Below are 17,633 nucleotides of genomic sequence, written 5' to 3'. Positions count from 1 at the left end.
TTCCATGTCCTAAAGCTGCCTGGGAGAAGAAATTTAGGGTCAGCTCCACTGGCACAATCCCTCCTGGCCCAGGGCACAGCCCCAGGAAGGTCTTTGCTCCTCCCTCGGCCCTCCCTGAGGAGGCTGGCAGGGCTCGCAGGTTTATGGCATTTGTCCTTGCTGCCCCTCACATCCCACTGCCCCACAAAGAGCCCCGAGCCACCCGTGAGGGACAGGCCCTGCTGGGCCAGGCCTGGGCTCAGGGCTTGGCCTTTCTGCTTCCTCCAACCCAGCCAGGCCTGGCTCAGCATTGCAGTTCCTGTGCCGTGCCCCAAGCTCGCTCGGGCCCTGCTGGAAAGGGACCTGAGGTACCTCGATCCCCTCGGGCAGTGCATGGGAGAAAACAACAAACTTCTCAGGAGGATGGCAACAAACTTTCAGCTGCAGACTTTAGAGAATGAGGTCCTCGGAAAATCATAACGCTGCATGCAATTAGAGGAAGTCACTTTACTAAGCACAGACTGAGCCAACTCGCCCAACCCGTCCAACTTCAAGTTATCCAGATTTTGAAAACTGGAAGTCAGGAGAAGCGAGAGAGGGACAGAGATCCACAGTCAGCCTTGGATCCAGCGCCATCTCAGCTGCTGTGAGCTCCAGGGCCGTGGCACATGTCAGTGTCACACCCGTGTCACAGCCTCACCTGCTCTGCTCCCTCTCCCAGCTGGGGTTTTTGGGGTGCCAGGGGCTTGGCAGCCACTTTGGGGCTGGAGCAGAGGCTGCAGTGGCTGGGCTGGGGCAGTGACCGCCCCACACAGGCAGAACTTGCTCTGCCCCCAAACACACCCTGGAGATGTCTGGGGCCATTCATCATTTCTCTGCTCTCCAGCACTGAGGCAACGCACTCTGGCTACAGCTCTGAGCTTGTGCCCATGGCAACCAGCCCTGGCAATGGGGCTCCATGGAGCTGCTCTCAGGAACACCCCAAGAGTTGGGGAGTGCCCCAAAACCTCCTTAGAAATGTGAGATACCTTAAAATCTCGTTGGGAATATCCAAATATCCAAAACTCACTAACGGGTTTCCCCTCCATTCATCATCCCCAAACTTTGGCTGTCTCATTGCAGACCCCACCCCACCTCCCCAATCCCAACCCCAACTCATCCCATCCCTGCTGGACATCAAGATCCCCTTCCCAAGCCCTATTTCCCCCATTTCATACCTCCCAAACTCCATCCCACCCATCCTGCCCCACCCAATGCCCATCTCACCCCTCCTGATTTGCATCCCACTTCACCCAATCCCCTTCCAACCCCATTCCACCTGATGCCTTCAGAAGGCTGACCTAGAACAGAGGCTGGACAGAGTTAAGAATAAAGTTTCTTAAAAGGCCTTAAAGGATACACCTTGGGCAGTACCATAACCTGTACTTGTAGCCAGGGCTACACCCAGGATGGACCAAAAATGGTCACAAAAATGAACAACTCATCACAAGGTCTCACATTTTTAGAAGTTCAGGTCCATCTGCATATTTGGGTTCATTGTCCAGTTACAGCTTCAGATGATGAAGTCCCATCCTTCCTGTTTTCTCTCTTCAGTCCACCCTTGTTTATGCTTTTGGGCTTGGAACTTGTAACGACTGTCCTTGGTATCAAGCTAGAAAAGGAATTGTTTTGTCTACCTGTTGTAGTTTAAGGCCTGGCGATCTGAAGATTTCGGGATGTAACGGAAAGTTAGCAAAAACCCCTCTCTGTTAGGATAGTAAAACCTTCTGTAATTAGCAAATAGCACTCAAGTGTAACGTAAGCAGATGGGAGTAACACAATGACCCTAGGTTATAAAAGGTCAAATTCTCCTGCAATAAACGCCATTGCTTTGCCATCCATCACATTGATGTCTTGTGGGTAGATTGGCCAGGGTGGCCATGGGGGGAGGCCACGGTGCTGGCTCCTGAATTGGGGTGTTTGCCTTGCTTGGAAAACCTACACTACCTACTCTGTGAAGAGAGCTCAGTGACACCTAATGTGAAGTTCAAAACTACAAACCTAGGCAGTGCAGAACATGAAAGAAATGAAAGCTAAAATTTAAGGCAACACACCCTGAGGGGCTGCGAAATCCAGTCATTTTGGGTGGGATTGAGTAGATTTCAGTGGGACTGAGCGGTTTTGAGGTGACAGATCGAACCCTCTCGTCTCCTTGAGTGCCAAGAAATGGAGACAACTCCACCAAATAACCCCACAACCCCTGAATACTCCCAAGTATCTCCCAGATTCCCTTGAAGTATTAGTAAATGTGAGGTTGTAGATGCCTTTGATGAATTTGTAGACTTTTATTCCAATTTTGTCTGTTTTAAAGAGATGAAGATGAATCAAAAGATAGAACCAAACCAGAATGACCACCAGCCCAGTGTGTTGCCAACACAGATCACTGGGAACGTGGGTCATCAGAGCTCTGCCCAACGTGAGTCCTCTGATAGGGATGGAGCTGGGGCAGTGCACAAAGCTCTTCCTGCACTTGGGGCACTCGCAGGGCTTCCCTTACCGGTGCCTCTGTTGGTGCTGGGTCAAGTGAGAGCTCTGGGTGAAGTTCTTCCCACAGTGGGGACACTCGTAGGGCCGCTCCCCAGTGTGGATGCGCCGGTGCCTGATGAGGTGGGAGTTGTGCTTGAAGCCCTTCCTGCAGTCAGGGCAGCGGAAGGGCCTCTCATCCGTGTGAATCCGCTGGTGCAGGAGGAGATTGGAGCTGCTCTGAAACCTCTTCCCACACTGGAGACACTCATAGGGCCTCTCCCCAGTGTGGATCATCTGGTGGATGGTCAGCTGGGACCTCCGGCTGTAGGTCATCCCACATTCCCCACACTCATAGGGCTGTTCCCTGGTGTGGATCTTCTGGTGGCAGATCAGGCTGGAGCTGTGGCTGAAGCTCTTCCCACATTCCCCACACTCATAGGGTCTCTCCCCAGTGTGGATGCGCCGGTGGTTGATGAGGTGGGAGTTGTGCTTGAAGCCCTCCCCACAGTCAGGGCAGCGGAAGGGCCTCTCATCCGTGTGAATCCGCTGGTGCCTGAGGAGAGTGGAGCTGGTCTGAAACCTCTTCCCACACTCAGGACACTCGTAGGGCCTCTCCCCAGTGTGGATGCGCTGGTGGATGATGAGTTCGGAGCTGCAGCTGAAGCCCTTCCCGCATTCCCCACACTCATAGGCCCATTCCCCGGTGTGGATCATCTGGTGGCAGATCAGGCTGTTGCTCTGGCTGAAGCTCTTCCCACACTCCAAGCACTTGTAGGGCTTCTCCCCGTCCTGAAGCTGCTCATGGACCACCAGCTCAGAGCCCCGGCTGGATCTCCGGCCGCCTTCCCGGCACAGGGTGCGTCTTTCCTCCTCAGAGCACCCTGGGATGGGTTTGGAGCCCCTCCTCCTGCGGGATCTCCATGGCTTTTTCTCCCCATTGGATTCCTGTGCTGTGGAGCTGCTCAAAACGGCCTCTTCCACGAGGTTCTGCCGTGGGGATTTGTCCTCCCTGGTCTCCATCCTCAGTTCCTTGTCTGGGGGAGGAAGGACAAGGAGAGGATGGGATTTGCCTCCGTGCCAGAGGGAAGGGGAAGGAGATCCCCCCAGTGCGTCCCCGGCAGGACGGCGTCGGCAGCGGGGTTGTCCTGCAGCCGGGGGCCAGGCTGGGCTGGGAGATGGAGCAGGAGAGAGGGGGAAAGGGGCACTGACTTCCTCCTCACCTGCCTGTGTGTTCTGGGGCATCTTCCTCTTCCTCACAGCCTCCTTCTCCATCCAGCCAAAGTTTGGGAACGGGAAATCCTGCTGTGGGGAAAAATACAATTCACAAGCACATTGGGTTAGGGTGTTCCTCCTGCCCAAGTCCATCTCTAGAAGTCACCAGCCATCCATAAAAACCTCCAAAACATCAAGATTCAGCCCTGAAAATGCCTCCCAAGAGTTCCCCATCTCTGGTCTGTCCCCTTTGGTGTTCAGGGGCTCTCCGTTGCTCCCACCTGCTGGGGACGGGGGGAACCCGGCCCGGGGAAAAGGAGAGGGAAACTGGGAAAATTGGGGGCTGCAGATCCAACCTGGGGCTGGCTGGGGACCCTGGCTGGGGACTGCCAGCCCTTGGGGCTCCTCTGGGGAGATGTGGGACCAGGGAACACAGAGAGGGCTGGGGGATCCCAGGAGTGGCAGCACTGGCAGAGACTGGTTTGGACTAGGGTAACTGGAACCTTACTGGGGCAACTGGGAATGACTGGGAATGAGCACAAGCACGCTGAGGGCAACTGGGATATACTGGGAGTGACTGTGACCATACTGGGAACAGCTGGAACCACAGTGGGAGAAACTGGGAGTGAGTGGGACCATGCTGAGATGGACTGGGACTATTCCAGGGACAACTGGGATCATACTGGTAGGAACTGGGAAGAATTACAACTATTCTGGGATCACACTCAACTGGGATCATACTGGGATCACAGTGGGAGCAGCTGGGTCCCTGCTGGCTGAGACTGGGATCCCACTGAGGGTGACTGGAATCATACTGGGATTGACTGGGAGTGGCTGGGAACAACTGGGATCATGCTGAGAGCAACTGGGAGGAGCTGGGAATGACTGGGAGCGTGCTGGGGCTGACTGGGATATACTGGGAGAGACAGGGAGTCCCAGGGATCACACTGGAGGCTACTGGGGTCACACTGGCACTGCCAGGGAGCAACTGGGGGCCACTGGCCTCATCCTGGGAGTGACTGGGATCAGACTGGGAGTGACTGGGATCAGACTGGGAGTTACTGCGATCATACTGGGAGTGTGCAAGAAGCTGGAAAATTGGGAAAAAAATGGGAAAAAAACAAGGATAAATTCAAGGAAAATGGAAGGGAAAAATCAGGGAAAAAACCAGAAAAATATCAGGGTGAAATTCATAAACATCAGGGAAAAAATCAGGAAAAAATTGGGAAAAAATTTGGGAAAAATGGGAAAATTTGAAAAAATTTGGGAAAAACCAGGAAAAATTTGGGGGGAAAAAAAGAGAAAACTCAAGGAAAAGATGGGAAAAAATGGGGAAAAAAGTCAGAAAAAGAAAATGGAAAAAAATCTGGGAAAAATCAGAAAAAATGGGGAAAAAATCAGGAAAAAAGAGGAAAAGAAGGAAAAATCATGAAAAACCAGGGAAAATTGGAAAGAATATTGGGGAAATCAGAAAAAAAAACTGGGAAAGAACTTGGAAAAATTGGGAAACAACCAGAAAAGAAAGAGGAATAAAATCTGGAATGAAATAGGAAAAATCACAGGAAAAATCAGGTAAAAACTAGGAAAATTTGAGAAGAAATTGGGAAAAAGCTAGAAACAAATTGGGAAAGGAAAAGAGAAGAATCAGGAAAAAATGGGAAATACATGAAAAAAATTGTGTAAAATTGTGAGAAATCAGGGAAAATATCAGGAAAAAAAAGCCGAAAAGACCCTGGGAAAAATGAGGAAAAAATTGGGAAAAATAGTGTAAAAATGAAGGAAAAACCAAAAATAGTTGAGAGAAAAAATTGCAAAAAAATCTGGGAAATAATTGGGAAAAAATCAGAGAAAAAATGTGGAAAAAAAGGAAAATCACGGGAAAATCAGGGAAACAAACCGGAAAAGGATAAAAAAATCTGGAAAAATCAGAAAAAAAATAATGAAAAAAAATCAGGGAAGAATTGAGGAAAACCGGAAAAATTCGGGAAAGGATAAGGGAAAAATCTGGAAAAAAATGGGATTAAAACAGGAAGAAACACAAAAATCAAGGAAAAGTTTGGAAAAAAAAAGGGGAAAAATTGGAAAAAAAATCAGGAAAATAAAAAAATAATGAAAATATTATGAAAAAAAATCAGGAAAAATCAGGAAAAAAAGGGGAAAATGAGGAAAAATATTGAAAAAAATTGGGTCAAATAAAGAAAAGAGAGGAAAGAAACCTGGAAAAAAATCAGGAAAAATCAGTAAAAAAAATAGGAAATACAGGGAAAAATCAGGGACAAATTGTGAAAAAAAATGGGGAACAACCAGGAATAAATTGCGAAGAGGGAAAAGTCAGAAAAAATGAGGGAAAATCAAGAAAAAAATTTAGGAAAAATTGGGAAAAAACAGGGAAAAATGAGAAAAAGAAAGAGGAAGAAGACTGGGAAAAAAATGGGATAAATCAAGGAAAAAAATAAAGGAAAAATGAAAAAAAGAAAGTGAGGAAAAAAACTGGAAAAATGGGAAAAAAATTGGGAAAAAACCAGGAAATATCAAGGAAACAAACAGGAAAAAAACAGGAAAAATTAGGAAAAAAAGGGGAAATATTGGGACAAATCAGAGGGAAAAATCAGGAAAAAAAATTTGAAAAATATTTGGAAAAAATTGTGAAAAATGAGGAAAAAATCAGGAAAAGAAAAAGGGAATAAAACCTGGAAAAAATCAGGAAAAAAAAATCAGAAAAAAAAATTTAAAAAATTGTGGGAAAATCAGGAAAAGAAAATGGGGAATACAGGAGAAAAAATCAGGAAAAAAATGGGAAAAACTAGAAAAATTATGGAAAAATTGGAGAAAAAGTTGGGAAAAATACAAAAAATTTTATGAAAAGAAGAGCAAAAAATCAGGAAAAACGGAAAAATCAGGGAAAAAATGGTGAAAAAACTGGGAAAAATTCAGGAAAAAATGAGGGAAAAATCAGGAAAAAATAAGAAAACACAAAAAAGAGAGAAAAATATTGGGGGAAATAAGGAAAAAAACCTGGATGAAATCCCCCTATCCCATTTTTCCATGGAATTTTGGGAATTGCCTACCTGGGAGGTTGTAGAAGAATTTCCAGACCTGGGAATCCGGGGAGTGGGGAAAGGTGGAATTGCGGATGAGCTGGTCAAGATTTTTGGGAAGGTTGATGGCCTGGTCCTATTCCAGCTTCCAGAATGTTCAGATGAATCCCACTCCTCCTTCTAGCTAGAAATCATGGAAAAATCATGGGAAAGCTGTGATACAAATTCATCGAGTTTTGCCCCCAAAGCACCCTTTTTTCCCACCAAAATTTCTATTTTTCTCCCCCAAAATATTAATTTTTTGAAATAATTAAATGGGGAAGATTAGGGGGAAATAGGGAAAAATAGGATGGAAATGGAGCAAAAATGGGGGAAATTGGAGCCAAAATGGGAAAATAATAGGGAAAAAATGGGATAAAAATAGGGAAAAATGGGAGAAAGAAATGGAAGAAAATTGGGATAAAATTGTGGAAAAATGAGATAAAACCAGGATAAAAATGGGGAAAATAATGGGGAAAACTGGGGTAAAAATGGGAACAAAAACGGTAAAAATGAGGCAAAAATGGGAGAAAAATGGAAGAAAATAGGGAAAATAAGAGAGAACATGGGAAAAAAACTGGGGAAAAATAGAGCAAAATAGCATAAAATGGGGAAATGGGGGAAAAAATAGATAAAAAATGGGAAAAAATTGGGGGGAAAATAGGGAAACCTGGGGAAATAATTGAATAATGGAGGAAAAATAAGAAAAAAAATCAGGAAAAAATGGAGAAAACTGAGGAAAAATGAGATAAAAAAGGCAGAAATGGAGGAAAAAGGAAAAAAATGAGGGAAAAGTTGGTGAAAAATAAAAAATAGGATAAAAATGACGAAAACTATATGAAAATAGGATAAAAATTAGGAAAATAGAGCAAAAATGGGATAAAAATGGGGAAAATTGGATAAAAATGTGGAAAAATGGGATAAAATGGAGACAAATTGTACTCTAATAGGGAATGACTGGGAGTGATTTGGTTTATCGTGGGGCGCACAGGAAACTGGAGCCACACGGGGTGAGCAACTGGGCAATGCTGGGAGCAGCCACTGCCGGCACCGGGAGCCCCGAACCCCTTTCCCGGCCATGCCGGACCCGCATCCCCCCGGCCCCTTTGCCAGGGCTCTGCCACCACCGCCACCGGGACCCCCCAAAAACACCTCCCGGGGACCCCCGGGGTGCCCCCGAGGGGCATCTGCGGCTCGGCTCTGGAGCCCTGCCATCCCCAAACATCCCCCCCAAAAACCCCAAAGCCAGGGAGCCCCGGGGGATTTGGGGCGAGCTCCCCCTCCCCGGGCACCTGCGGGATGGGGGGCGATGGTCCCGAAGGAGCTGCAGATGCAGAGAGCGGGGAGCGCAGGTGGAGCCTCCTCTGCCTGCTCCAGCTCTTCCTCCTCCTGCTCCCCCTCTTCCTCCTCCTCTGCCCCTCCTCTTCCTCCTGCTCTGTCCCTCCTCTGTCCCTGTGCGTGGTTCGGAGCCCTCGGGTGAGCGGGGCCGGGCCGGGACACGATGGGAAAGGGCTGGGTCCCCCCCAAACCGAGCTGGGGGCAGCGGAGCTTTGGGGGAACAATGGGAACGGGGCGGGACAGGGGAACAGGGGGAGGTGGGAGCACTGAGGGTCCCCCAGTTCACCCCAGGAGCCCCAAGCCCCGTCCCAGCCCCCCCAGTTCCCCCCGCAGCCCCGGCTGAGGGGGGCTCAGCCCAGGAGCCGCCGTCGTTCGGGGCTCCCCCGAGTGCAGGAACGGGAGAGTTCCCGGCTCGGGGAGGCCCCAGCACAGGAGGGGATCTTGTCCCTCTTCCAGGGCCTTTCAGGGTCTTCAGGCCCTTCTCAAGAGGAGTTTTTCTCTTTTTCAGGTATTTTTGGGGGGGATCCCACCACTACAGGGGTGTTTTTTCCTCCCCATTTTAGGGTGTTTGTGCAGCCGCAGCCCCACAAGCCCCTTTTGAGGGGGGGTCATGACGGCTTTAAGTGACATTTTTAGGGGTGTCCCCACCCCAAGCCCCTGTAGGGGATGTTTTGTCCCCCAGGGTGGATTTTGGGGGTTCTCTCTACCATGGCCGCTTTAAGGGCCCCCGGTGTTGTCGGGTCCCACTGTAACTCCTCTTAAAAGGGCAACACCGCTCCCGTTGGTTCCGGCAGTGGAGCCCGGGAGGGGTTGGGGGTCCCGGGAGGGGTTGGGGGTACCTGGGTGATGCCGATGAAGGCGATGGGGTCCCCATGCTGGGTATAAACCTTGGTGAGGGGTTCCTGGGGATTTTCAGAAGTTCTGGGTGTTTTTGGGGCCATGGTGGTTTTTGGGAGTTCCCAAGGGGGTTTACAGGGGTCCTGATGGGGGAATTTGGGCGATCCCAGGGATGAAATTGGGGATCTCAAGGCTGTTTTGGGGAACCTGCTGGTGATGGACATGGGGACCCCATGCCAGGTATGAACCTTCTCAATGTCTGTATGGGGTTTTGCGGTTTTGGGGAGTTTTTGGAGCATCCAGGGATGTGTTTGGGATCAGGGGAGGTTGGGGTGTCCCGGGGGGTTTGGGGGTTCTCGGCAGGTTTGGGGGTACCTGGGCAATGCGGGTGGCAGTGCTGGGGACCCCGTGCCGGGTTTGAACCTTCTCACTGTGCACGGGCAGCGTCAGCGTGTTCAGGGAGATCCTGGGGGGCCCGGGGGGTCACCCCAAATCCCAGGGACCCCAAATACTGAGGGACCCCCCCGAACTGCCCTCACCGCTGGATCTGCTGCAGGCAGGGGGGCACCAGCACTCGGCCCCCACCCTCCACCATCACAGGGGGGCTGTGGAAGAAATCTGGGGTGCATGGACAGGTCGGGTGGGACCCCCAAAGTCCTGGGGGAGGGGACACGGGGGGACTTCCAGGAATTCCCATTATGGGGGAAAGAAGAGGGACCAGGAAGAGTTTGGGGGGCCTGGGTGGGTAATGGGAGGGACCCCCAGAAGTCTTGTGGGTGGTGGGGATGGCAAAGAACTGGGTGACCCCCAGGATGGGTTTGGGTCAGAACCGGATTGGAGCTCCCATGGCAGTGGGATGGGAAGATCTGCCCATGGAATTCCATGGGAATGGCATGGCATGGCAGTGAGATCCATCTACAGTATTCCCATGGGAATGGGACAGCAGCAGGATCCATCCATGGAGATCTCACGAGAATGGGATGTCTGAGTTCCATCCATGGAATTTCCGTGGGAATTCCCAGGTTCCCAAATTTTGCCCTCCCAAATCCCACATTCCCATTCCCATATTCCCATGGGAATTCTGCCCTCCCCACCTTTACACTTCAGCACCTCCCGCCCATATCTGACAGATTTCCGGAGACATTCCCTGCAGCTGTGAGCCAGGGAATTTGTTAATCCCTCAGCCTGGATCTCAGGGATCCCCATGGCGGTGCCACAGTTGCCATCGCAGCCCCACAGATCCCCCAGCCCCGGCTCCCCCCGCTCAGCCCCGCTCTGGCTGTGCCGCTGCTGCAGCATCTGCAGCTCCCCGCTGGCCCCGTGCCGGTGCCGCTCCTTGTGCCGGCCCTGCCTATCCCAATATCCCAGCCCTGGCTATCCCAATATCCCAGCCCTGGCTATCCCAATATCCCAGCTCTGGCTATCCCAGTATCCCAGCCCTGGCTATCCCAGTATCCCAGCCCTGGCTATCCCAGTATCCCAGCCCTGGCTATCCCAGTATCCCAGCCCTGGCTATCCCAATATCCCAGCCCTGGCTATCCCAATATCCCAGCCCTGGCTATCCCAATATCCCAGCCCTGGCTATCCCAATATCCCAGCTCTGGCTATCCCAATATCCCAGCTCTGGCTATCCCAATATCCCAGCCCTGGGTATCCCAATATCCCAGCTCTGGCTATCCCAATATCCCAGCCCTGGCTATCCCAATATCCCAGCTCTGGCTATCCCAATATCCCAGCCCTGGCTATCCCAATATCCCAGCCCTGGCTATCCCAATATCCCAGCCCTGGCTATCCCAAGATCCCAGCCCTGGCTATCCCAAGATCCCAGCCCTGGCTATCCCAAGATCCCAGCCCTGGCTATCCCAAGATCCCAGCCCTGGCTATCCCAAGATCCCAGCTCTGGCTATCCCAATATCCCAGCTCTGGCTATGCCAAGATCCCAGCTCTGGCTATCCCAATATCCCAGCCATGGCTATCCCAAGATCCCAGCTCAGGCTATCCCAAGATCCCGGCTCGGCTCTGCCCGGCCCCGCTCGCTGCGGCGGCGCTGGAAGGGGATCCCAGCCAGGGACCCCATGGACATGGACTGCGGGAAGCCCGGGCCGGGCTCCGACAGCGCCGCGTGCAGGGAACGCAGGGAGAGGAGAACTGGGGGGACATTTGGAGATTTGGGATCGGGGGGGTCACGGCTGAAGGAAAGGGGGAACGGGGAGAGCCGGGAAGGGCATTTGGGGATGCCAGGAGTGACAAGAGGGGAGGCTAGGGCTGGCTAGATGTGGCATGGCTGGAGTTCAGGGCGTTCCTGTACCCAGGAAAGGGAGCTCCAAGGGTCCCCGCTGTCCCCATTGCCAGGACAGGGCAGGGAAAGCCGGGATGGCTGGGAATAGGGGTCCCGGGTGTCCTGAGTGCTGAAGAAAGGAGGGGCTGGCTGCTGGGAGAGGCAGGAATAGGGGTCCGGGGGATAAATGGGTGAAGGAGAAGGGGGCTCTGGGGGCTGCGGGAGGCGGGATGGCCGGGAAAGGGGTGCAGGCGTTCCTGGTGCCGGATAAGGGGGTGCAGGGTGGGACCCACGGCCGGGAATGGGGGTTCGGTGGGATGGCGGCGGCCAGGAATGGGGGTTTAGGGGCCCCTCGGCGCTCCGGAATGGGCGATCAAAGAGTCCCGGTGCCGGGGTCCCCCTCACCTCTCGCCGCCCCCCGGGAGCGCCCCCGGCCCCAGCGCTGGAGCCATCGCGCTGCTCCGCTGCGGCCCCGCCCACAGCCCCGGCCCCGCCCCCAGAGCCGCCTCCGGCCCCGCCATTGGCGCCGCTCTTTGCTGCCCGCCAGTGGCAGCCCGGGGCTGCAGTGACGTCACCGGTCGCCGGGCAGATCCCGGCGGCGCAGGGCGGCCAAGGCGGAAGCGAAAGTGCCCGAGCGAGCGCGGGGGGAGGGGACGGGGCAATTCCAGGGAATTTTTCTCTTTTTCAGGTATTTTTGGGGGGGATCCCACCACTACAGGGGTGTTTTTTCCTCCCCATTTTAGGGTGTTTGTGCGGCCGCAGCCCCACAAGCCCCTTTTGAGGGGGGATCATGACGGCTTTAAGTGACATTTTTTGGAGTGTCCCCACCCCAAGCCCCTGTAGGGGATGTTTTGTCCCCCAGGGTGGATTTTGGGGGTTCTCTCTACCATGGCCGCTTTAAGGGCCCCCGGTGTTGTCGGGTCCCACTGTAACTCCTCTTAAAAGGGCAACACCGCTCCCGTTGGTTCCGGCAGTGGAGCCCGGGAGGGGTTGGGGGTCCCGGGAGGGGTTTGGGGGTACCTGGGTGATGCCGATGAAGGCGATGGGGTCCCCATGCTGGGTGCAAACCTTTGTGAGGGGTTCCTGGGGATTTTCAGAAGTTCTGGGTGTTTTTGGGGCCACGGTGGTTTTTGGGGGATTCCTGAGGGGGGTTTACAGGGGTCCCGATGGGGGAATTTGGGCGATCCCAGGGATGAAATTGGGGATCTCAAGGCTGTTTTGGGGAACCTGCTGGTGATGGAGATGGGGAGCACATGCCAGGTATGAACCTTCTCAATGTCTGTATGGGGTTTTGTTGTCTTGGGGGGTTTTTGGAGCATCCAGGGCTGTGTTTGGGATCAGGGGAGGTTGGGGTGTCCCGGGGGCTTTGGGGGTTCTCGGCAGGTTTGGGGGTACCTGGGCAATGCGGGTGGCAGTGCTGGGGACCCTGTGCCGGGTTTGAACCTTCTCACTGTGCACGGGCAGCGTCAGCGTGTTCAGGGAGATCCTGGGGGGCCCGGGGGGTCACCCCAAATCCCAGGGACCCCAAATGCAGAGGGACCCCCCAAACTGCCCTCACCGCTGGATCTGCTGCAGGCAGGGGGGCACCAGCACTCGGCCCCCACCCTCCACCATCACAGGGGGGCTGTGGAAGAAATCTGGGGGTGCAGGGACAGGTCGGGTGGGACCCCCAAAGTCCTGGGGGAGGGGACACGGGGGGACTTCCAGGAATTCCCATTGTGAGGGGATGAGGTGGAACCCAGAAAGAGTTTGGGGGGCCTGGGTGGGTCATGGGGGACCCCCAGGAGTCTTGTGGGGGCTGGGGATAGCAAAAAACAGGGTGACCCGCAGGATGGGTTTGGGGGGGAACTGGATTGGAGCTCCCATGGCAGTGCGATGGGGAGATCTGCCCGTGGAATTCCATGGGAATGGCATGGCCGTGAGATACATCTACAGAATTCCCATGGGAATGGGACAGCAGTGGGATCCATCCTTGGACATCCCCTGGGAATGGGATGTCTGAGATCCATCCATGGAATTTCCATGGATTTCCCAGCCATGGATTTGCCCTCCCAAATCCCACATTCTCAATTCCCATATTCCCATGGGAATTCTGCCCTCCCCACCTTTACACTTCAGCGCCTTCCGCCCATATCTGACATATTTCTGGAGACATTCCCTGCAGCTGTGAGCCAGGGAATTTGTTAATCCCTCAGCCTGGATCTCAGGGATCCCCATGGCGGTGCCACAGTTGCCATCGCAGCCCCACAGATCCCCCAGCCCCGGCTCCCCCCGCTCAGCCCCGCTCTGGCTGTGCCGCTGCTGCAGCATCTGCAGCTCCCCGCTGGCCCCGTGCCGGTGCCGCTCCTTGTACCGGCCCTGGCTATCCCAATATCCCAGCCCTGGCTATCCCAATATCCCAGCCCTGGCTATCCCAATATCCCAGCTCTGGCTATCCCAATATCCCAGCTCTGGCTATCCCAATATCCCAGCCCTGGCTATCCCAAGATCCCATCCCTGGCTATCCCAATATCCCAGCCCTGGCTATCCCAATATCCCAGCCCTGTCTTTCCCGATATCCCAGCTCTGGCTATCCCAATATCCCAGCCCTGGCTCTCCCAAGATCCCAGCCCTGGCTATCCCAATATCCCAGCTCTGGCTATCCCAATATCCCGGCCCTGGCTATCCCAATATCCCAGCCCTGGCTATCCCAAGATCCCGGCTCGGCTCCGCCCGGCCCCGCTCGCTGCGGTGGCGCTGGAAGGGGATCCCAGCCAGGGACCCCATGGACATGGACTGCGGGAAGCCCGGGCCGGGCTCCGACAGCGCCGCGTGCAGGGAACGCAGGGAGAGGAGAACTGGGGGGACATTTGGAGATTTGGGATCGGGGGGGTCACGGCTGAAGGAAAGGGGGGACGGGGAGAGCTGGGAAGGGCATTTGGGGATGCCAGGAGTGACAAGAGGGGAGGCTAGGGCTGGCTAGATGTGGCATGGCTGGAGTTCAGGGCGTTCCTGTACCCAGGAAAGGGAGCTCCAAGGGTCCCCGCTGTCCCCATTGCCAGGACAGGGCAGGGAAAGCCGGGATGGCTGGGAATAGGGGTCCCGGGTGTCCTGAGTGCTGAGGAAAGGAGGGGCTGGCTGCTGGGAGAGGCAGGAATAGGGGTCCGGGGGGTAAATGGGTGAAGGAGAAGGGGGCTCTGGGGGCTGCGGGAGGCGGGATGGCCGGGAAAGGGGTGCAGGCGTTCCTGGTGCCGGATGAGGGGGTGCAGGGTGGGACCCACGGCCGGGAATGGGGGTTCGGTGGGATGGCGGTGCCCAGGAGTGGGGGTTTAGGGGCCCCTCGGCGCCCCGGAATGGGCGATCAAAGAGTCCCGGTGCCGGGGTCCCCCTCACCTCTCGCCGCCCCCCGGGAGCGCCCCCGGCCCCAGCGCTGGAGCCATCGCGCTGCTCCGCTGCGGCCCCGCCCACAGCCCCGGCCCCGCCCCCAGAGCCGCCTCCGGCCCCACCATTGGCGCCGCTCTTTGCTGCCCGCCAGTGGCAGCCCGAGGCTGCAGTGACGTCACCGGTCGCCGGGCAGATCCCGGCGGCGCAGGGCGGCCAAGGCGGAAGCGAAAGTGCCCGAGGGAGCGCGGGGGGAGGGGACGGGGCAATTCCAGGGAATTCCCCTGGATCCCCTCCCGGGATCCCCCGGGACCCTCCTCGGCCGCGCACTGCGGGAGCCCCGTGACAAACTGGGCTGAACTCCCGGGCCCTGCGCCCAAACTCTGCCTGGAACCCGCCGGCTTCGGCCCAAAGCGGGGGAAGCCCCGGCATCCGCGGATCCCATTTTTCCTGCGGCTGCGGCTCCCCAGCCCCGGCGGAGCAGGAGCGGGCGCTGGGAGCCCGAGCCCCGATTCCCGATCTCCTTCTCTCTCTCTCTGCTGCTCTCTCCCTCTCCTTTGGGTGATCAGAAATGCCAGAGCGGCTGGAGAGCACCGTGCCCAGCTCGGCTTTCCCTGGAAAGGGAGGCCTGGGGGTGCGGTGCCCCGGGATGGCCGGGAATGGGGCTCCGGGGGTCCCCGGGCTGACGGAACCGGGGGATCCAGGGGCTGCCAGGGGAGGATCCCCGGGAAAGGGGGTGCAGGGCGCTGTTGGTGCAGGAGAAGGGGGTGCAGGGGGTCCCGGAGCTGGGCAAGGAGATGCGGGGGGGTCCCAGGGCCCAGGAATGGAGATACAAGGGGGTCTGGAAAAGGCTGAGCAGGAAATCCAGGAGTGCAGACCTAATTCACATCAGAGACACAGAAATCCGGATGCAACAGGAAACCAAACACTAAGGACTCCACACCTTGGAAACAATGAACACTAAACCAATGAATTTCTATGGGTTCAGACTGAATAAAGTTTAGGAAACATCTAGTAAAACTCACATGTCATGGAATGATTTTCTCTGCACATGCAGACTATGTGTGGTTGAAATGATTCTGTTCAGAATCAAGTCATGCCTTATTTCTCTGGAGACATTGTTGGAGAGTTTTTGCTTTTCACAGTTTCAGTGAAAGGATTACACCATTAGAAGAATTTTTTGCAATAATTCTACTTTTATATTGTCAGTTCTGCTTGGGCCAGGGGTGTGAGAATCAGTTTTTAGTCAGAGAAGAAAAAGAAAATACTTGATTTCTTTCTAATTTTTGTTTTTATGTTTGTGTGTGGCTCGTAGTGATGGCAACATTATGATATGGGTTTTTCCATGTTCACCTTTAAGCTGCATTTTGAAAACCAGAAGACCTTGAAAGGAGGCCCTTTAAAATGTAAACAGTTAATAGAAAATTGTTTAAAAAAAACAACAAAGAAACAGCAGGTGGGGGAGGGAGCCCTCCATGTGAGTCATGGCTGCCCATGGCTGCCCAGGAAGAGAAGCTTCATTCCAGGCAGCCAGCAGAGGAGCTTTAGAAATGCAAATTAACACCCCTGGGGCAAAGCCTGGACAATGTACCAGGGTGTTCCTGCCTGGGGGAGGAACTGGGCTGAATTCTCTGCCCCTCACCCCAAGCTCTGCCTGGGGGCACAAGGGGAATTTGCACAGCTAAAGGCAGATCCCATGGTGAGGATATCTGACTCTGCAGCAGAAATTGGTTAAGCTGCAAAGGAAAACTGCAAATGGACAATGTTGTGAAAATTTCACTATAAAAAATGGGGGAGAATCATCCCACTCCCCACCCCAACTTGTGCTCTCACTTTCTATGTTATCCAGGGTGAATTAGAGCACTGGGGGTTTTTTGCTACCCCAAGCGAAATCAGTTGGGAATCCAAGTATGTGCTGATTTAATTAGAGAAAAGCCCAAAATTGATGCTGCCCTGACTGGAGGGAGCACCAAACAATGGGGAAAAGATGAATGGCCACCAGAACAAATCCTGCAACACCATGGGCCAGCCCCAGGGAACCCTAATGAATTCATATCAGGAGCCAGAGAACCCATTTATCATTTCCATGGCATAATTAGATTACAGGATGTCTTCAAAATAATACCCAACCAGACAGCTCCAGTTCCTGACTTCCCAATCAATCCACCCAGATGAGGAATACAACATTTCACCATGGGATGGAGTCACATTATCTTTTAGCAGGAAAAGGACGCAGAGTTTGTGGAAAATTAAATGACTCAAACTGCTGCTGGCAAATAGATCACAGAGGAAAAGTGGAGAAACAGATAACAAAGGATATAAGAAAAGAGCTCATGTACTGGTCCAAATGTGGAAAGGATGGGAATGGGCAACTTTTTTGTGGTTCCCTGGCAGACCATGGGTTAAACGAATGCAGTTTCTCCTCTTATGTTCTACAGCAACTCTCATCTTTTCACCATGCACACACCTTGCTGAGTGCAGCTCATTCAGCAGCTGAGCAAGGGGATGCAGGGGGCAGCCAGGCCTCCTGAGCCACAAACGGCTACAAAAGGACAGCGAATGAGGGCACTGAGAGCAATCCCAAAATCAAAGAACACCCAGGAAGAAAAAACAGAGCAAATGAGTGAATCTGCTTGCAGATAGGGCCAGGGACTTGCACATAAGGAAACAATAGGAGAAAGCATCAGTTTCAGAAAATGTTACTAATTGACAAGGACCGCTGCTCTGACAAAGTCCCGCTAAATTCCTGAACTTCCAGAAGAACAAAGACTTAACAGAGCCATCAATATCGGATGTTACACAAAAGTGGGGGGGGTACATATTAACCGGGACATGCAGGAGGCAGATGGGGAAGTCTGAACCTTCCAAGCACCTCCGCCAGTGGGGAAAGGGACAGGGACACGCGGCCGGGAAAATCAGGACAAAAACGAGGCCGCGTCCTCCAGCAGCTGGAGAGAGCGCACGGCAAATGCCCCACGGCCTCTCCCTTTGGGCAGCAATAAAGTCACTCTCACACCGCTCCTCGGGCTCCTTTGGCCACACAAACC

The 17,633-nt window shown here is 53.8% G+C and overlaps 1 protein-coding gene across 1 annotated transcript in view; it reads right to left on the bottom strand.

The window, feature by feature from the left end:
• Positions 1 to 1,332: 1,332 nt before the first annotated feature.
• The window catches only part of LOC147647258 (uncharacterized), a 387,407-nt gene continuing 371,106 nt past the window's right edge, over positions 1,333 to 17,633 (bottom strand). Inside the window, exon 13 of the mRNA XM_086872454.1 lies at positions 1,333 to 3,316. Coding sequence (XP_086728580.1) covers positions 2,512 to 3,316 — 805 coding nt within the window. The 3' untranslated portion in view covers positions 1,333 to 2,511. The remainder of the gene's footprint in view (positions 3,317 to 17,633) is intronic.

This window comes from Cyanistes caeruleus, unplaced genomic scaffold, assembly GCF_971803275.1.
Source record: "Cyanistes caeruleus unplaced genomic scaffold, bCyaCae1.hap1.1 HAP1_SCAFFOLD_65, whole genome shotgun sequence".
Taxonomy (NCBI): Eukaryota; Metazoa; Chordata; class Aves; order Passeriformes; family Paridae; genus Cyanistes; species Cyanistes caeruleus.
Note: the sequence above shows the minus strand (reverse complement) of the source record. Positions and strands in the feature narration are given on the sequence as shown.